This window comes from Myotis brandtii, unplaced genomic scaffold (assembly GCF_000412655.1).
Source record: "Myotis brandtii unplaced genomic scaffold, ASM41265v1 scaffold97, whole genome shotgun sequence".
NCBI classification, from domain to species: Eukaryota; Metazoa; Chordata; class Mammalia; order Chiroptera; family Vespertilionidae; genus Myotis; species Myotis brandtii.
In genome coordinates, this window is record NW_005372020.1 from 1,202,330 (window position 1) to 1,206,050 (window position 3,721).

The 3,721-nt window shown below is 56.9% G+C and overlaps 1 protein-coding gene across 2 annotated transcripts in view; it reads left to right on the forward strand.

The window, feature by feature from the left end:
- The window catches only part of LOC102239300 (glutathione S-transferase theta-1), a 4,680-nt gene extending 2,914 nt beyond the window's left edge, over positions 1-1,766 (forward strand). For both annotated transcript variants that reach the window (XM_005886290.2, XM_014533367.1), the window contains 2 exons: positions 942-1,118; positions 1,319-1,766. In XM_005886290.2, the coding sequence (XP_005886352.1) occupies positions 942-1,118; positions 1,319-1,513 (372 nt within the window). In that variant the 3' untranslated portion in view covers positions 1,514-1,766. The remainder of the gene's footprint in view (positions 1-941; positions 1,119-1,318) is intronic.
- The last annotated feature ends 1,955 nt before the right edge of the window (positions 1,767-3,721 follow it).

Consider the following 3,721-nt stretch of genomic DNA (forward strand, 5'->3'; position numbering starts at 1 on the left):
ATTGATTTCAGAGAGGAAGGGAGAGGGAGAAAGAAAGAAACATCAATGATGAGAGAGAGTCATCGATCGGCTGCCTCCTACATGCTCCCTACTGGGATCAAGCCTGCAACCTGGGCATGTGCCCTGACCTGAATCAAACCCGGGACTCTTTAGTCTGCAGGCCAACGCTATATCCACTGAGCCAAACTGGGTAGGGCTGGGCCTCACTTTTTAAAATATACAGTGCAAGTCATGTACTGTACTGTTATTCCTATATCATAGTTGAGGAAATCGAGGCTCAGAGGGTTTGGGTGTTTTGCTCTAGGTTCTGCAGTTTGTAAGTGATTGAGTGGAGACCTTAAAAGCCCATCCTCCTGCCCTTGCTGGTTTGGCTCAGTGGATAGAGCGTCAGCTTGGGGACTGAAAGGTCCCAGGTTCGATTCCAGTCAAGGGCACAGGCCGGGGTTGCAGGCTCGATCCCCAGTGTGGGGGTGTGTGGGAGGCAGCCAATCAGTGATTCTCTCTCATCATTGATGTTTCTATCTCTCTCTCCCTCTTTCTTCCTCTCTGAAAGCAATAAAAATATATATATTTTTAAAAAGCCCATCCTCCTAATTACTTCTACTGTAAGAGGGATTGCTTTTATGTCAGGAGGAAAGAGGTTATAAAACAAGTAGTTCCTAAGCCAGCCTCCCCCCCTCCACAAAGTTCAGGTTCCCTTTGATTCATTCTTAAAGGGGTTTGAGTCTGGGAGAAGCCTCCAAGGCTCAGCCAATCAGAGCTCATGGAAGCGGGAAGAGTTCACGAAAGCGGGGTCCTTTGGGAATTTCCCTGCAGGCCTTCCCAGGATATGGAACCAGGGAAGCAGCTCCAAAGCTGGGGGTTGGGAGTGCTTGCCTTCCTACCCCCAAGGCTGGGCTGGCCCTAACCACCACCCCTCTCTTTGCCCGCCCACCCACCAGGTAATGTTCCCCGTTTTCCTGGGTGAGCCCGTATCTCCCGAGACCCTGGCAGCCACCCTGGCAGAGTTGGATGCGACCCTGCAGATATTTGAGGACAATTTCCTCCAGAACAAGGCCTTCCTCGTGGGGCCCCACATTTCCCTGGCCGACCTGGTGGCCATCACGGAGCTGATGCATGTGAGTGCTGTGGGCAGGGCAGGCCCGCTAGGCTGGGTGGGTCGCTGGAGTCCTCCGCCTGCCGCCCCGCCCTGGGACTGGGACATTGCTTATTTGTGGTCCCCTCTTCTGGAGCTATGTGGTCCCCAAACCAGGCAGGTGCTGCTTGGCCTCGCCCACCTGCCCGCCCTTACCCTGCCCTGTCCCCTCTTCCCCTACAGCCCGTGGGCGCTGGCTGCCAGATCTTTGAAAGCCGACCCAAGCTGGCTGCATGGAGCCAGCGCGTGGAGGCAGCGGTGGGGTCTCTCCTCTTCCGGGAGGCCCATGACGTCATCCTGAAGGCCAGTGACTTTCCACCTGCAGACCCTTCCGTAAAGCAGAAGCTGATGCCTAGGGTGCTGGCCATGATCCAATGAGCCGGGAAGCCTCCCCGCCGGCTCTGCCCTTAGCAGATCACAAAGCACCTTCATGAGGCCCCAGAGAGCAGGAGTGACTTGCCTGAGTCCCATTGCTCCCCAGGCCAGGCCCCTAGCCCCACCCCCTCTTCCATTGCGACCTGAAAAGCGTTAGAGAAGAATAGCCCACTCAGACTTGTCTCCTTTAGTCACTAATTTCCTTTGCAGTTTGGTAAATAAACCTGGGCTTAGCGGCCTGAGCCTCGACTTCTAACGCCGTTGTGTGATTTATCTGACCTTCTTCAGACCGGGTCTTGGTTGGTCTCTGTCCAAAAGATAACCCTCCTTTGTAGGCCGTGAGGGTCAGCTTCTCCCTGCTGGTTGCCAAGAGTGAAATGAACAACAGCCCTCTGGCCTTCTAATTCCCAGGGGAAGTAATTTACCAGCAAGCACAGGGCTCAGCAATCATCCCCCAAGTGTTGGCTGTAGGCATGCTGGTAGACCAGTTGGCTGGGCCGGCCTCCCAGGACATTGCCCTTTGGTACCAAATATTGTAAGTCATGAGCCCTGCATCTGCCCTGAGGAATCGGTCAGGGGAGGGGAAAATCTGAATGGCAACCCACCTGGTTGTTACCGGTCCAAAGTTCATGTGCCTCAAAAGGCCAAAACTCAAAATGGGTTCGAGTTTGGAGTTCAGGAAAGGCGCAAGCTGAGAGCAGGGGAGACCTGGAGTCCCTCTCACCCAAGCACAGAGTTCAGGCTGCCTTTATGTCCAGAAAGGGGACATGGGAGGGGCTGTCTTTGCAGAATTCAAACCTCAGGCAGAATTCTTCTAATGGATAGCGGGTCTACATGCAAGACTGAGCAGAAAGTGTTAGCCGGCAGGGTGTGGGAGCAAGGCGGCCTGGAACAAGATGGAGTCCGAGAGAGACTGAGCATTTCCCTCTGTTACATGGTCAGGACCTAGTCACTCAGAGCCTTCACTGCCACAGAGAGGCCCTGTGAGCCGTGAGCAGGAATGGTGTGCTCAGGTTGTATTTCAGAAGAATATTCTGGCAGCTGGGGGGGTTGGACTGGAGGATGGCCAGGGAGGAGGCAGGGAGATTGGATATTGCAGCGACCCAGTCAAAGGTGACTGGGGGTGGGGGGAGGGCAGAGTGGCAGCTGGGGGGGGGGTTGGACTGGAGGGTGGCCAGGGAGGAGGCAGGGAGACTGGATATTGCAGTGCTGCTTGGCCTCACCCATCCACCCTTACCCTGCCCTGTCCCCTCTTCCCCTTCAGCCCGTGGGTAGAGAGGTGCCTGGTGGAAAGGGGCAGACCCCTGATAGGGGTGGAGGACAGGCTCCTTCCAGCCTGGAGCGGGGGGTAGGGCTTCCTTAACTGGGGAGCATGGGGGACCAGGGAGGCCAAGCTATTCTCAAAATTTCCAGTGGCTGATCCTCTTGCCAAGTGGCTTTCTTGGGCTTGGGGGCAGAGTCTTCTCCCCTCCCCCCCCCAAAAAATATATATTTGTATTGATTTCAGAGAGGAAGGGAGAGGGAGAGATAAAAACATCAATGATGAGAAAGACTCATCGATCGGCTGCCCCCTGCGCACACTCCACTGAGGATCGAGCCCTCAACCTGGGCCTGTGACCTGATGGGGATTCGAACTGTGACCTCCTGGTTCACAGGTCGAGGCTCAACCACTGAGCCATGCCAGCCGGGCGGGGCAGGGTCTTCTTAACCCGGGCGGGCATGACAGCCGCGGGCCCAAGGAGCTCCAGGGTCACAGTGGGGAAGGTCCAGGGCCCTGCAAGCCTTCCATGAACCTACAGGGCTTCTGCTCTCTGGGAGGGATGAACTGGAGTGTGCGGAACGTGACGCTAGGCTAGGGGCTGGGGAGGCGCGGCTAATTCTCGGAATGTGGGTTAGGCCCCTGCAGAGAGCAGGTCCAGGCGCCCCAGCCTCCCCCCTGGCACTGCGCACCCCCTTTCTCTCCTCCCTAGTGTTCTCAGCGGCTCTGACGCCCTTCCTCTCTCAGCCTCCTCCCTGGGTCCGGGTCAGGGCTGGGGCGCCCTTCCCGTCTGTGTCCCATGATCATCCCCGCTGTCCATTGGACAAAGGAAGGCACTGAGGTCCAGGGAAGGGGTGTGACCTGGCCCAGACCCCAGCTTAGACCCCCGAGGGAGAAGGTGGGAGGTGCGGGCGCCGCTGATTGGCCCGCAGTTACCCGAGCCACCCAATAGG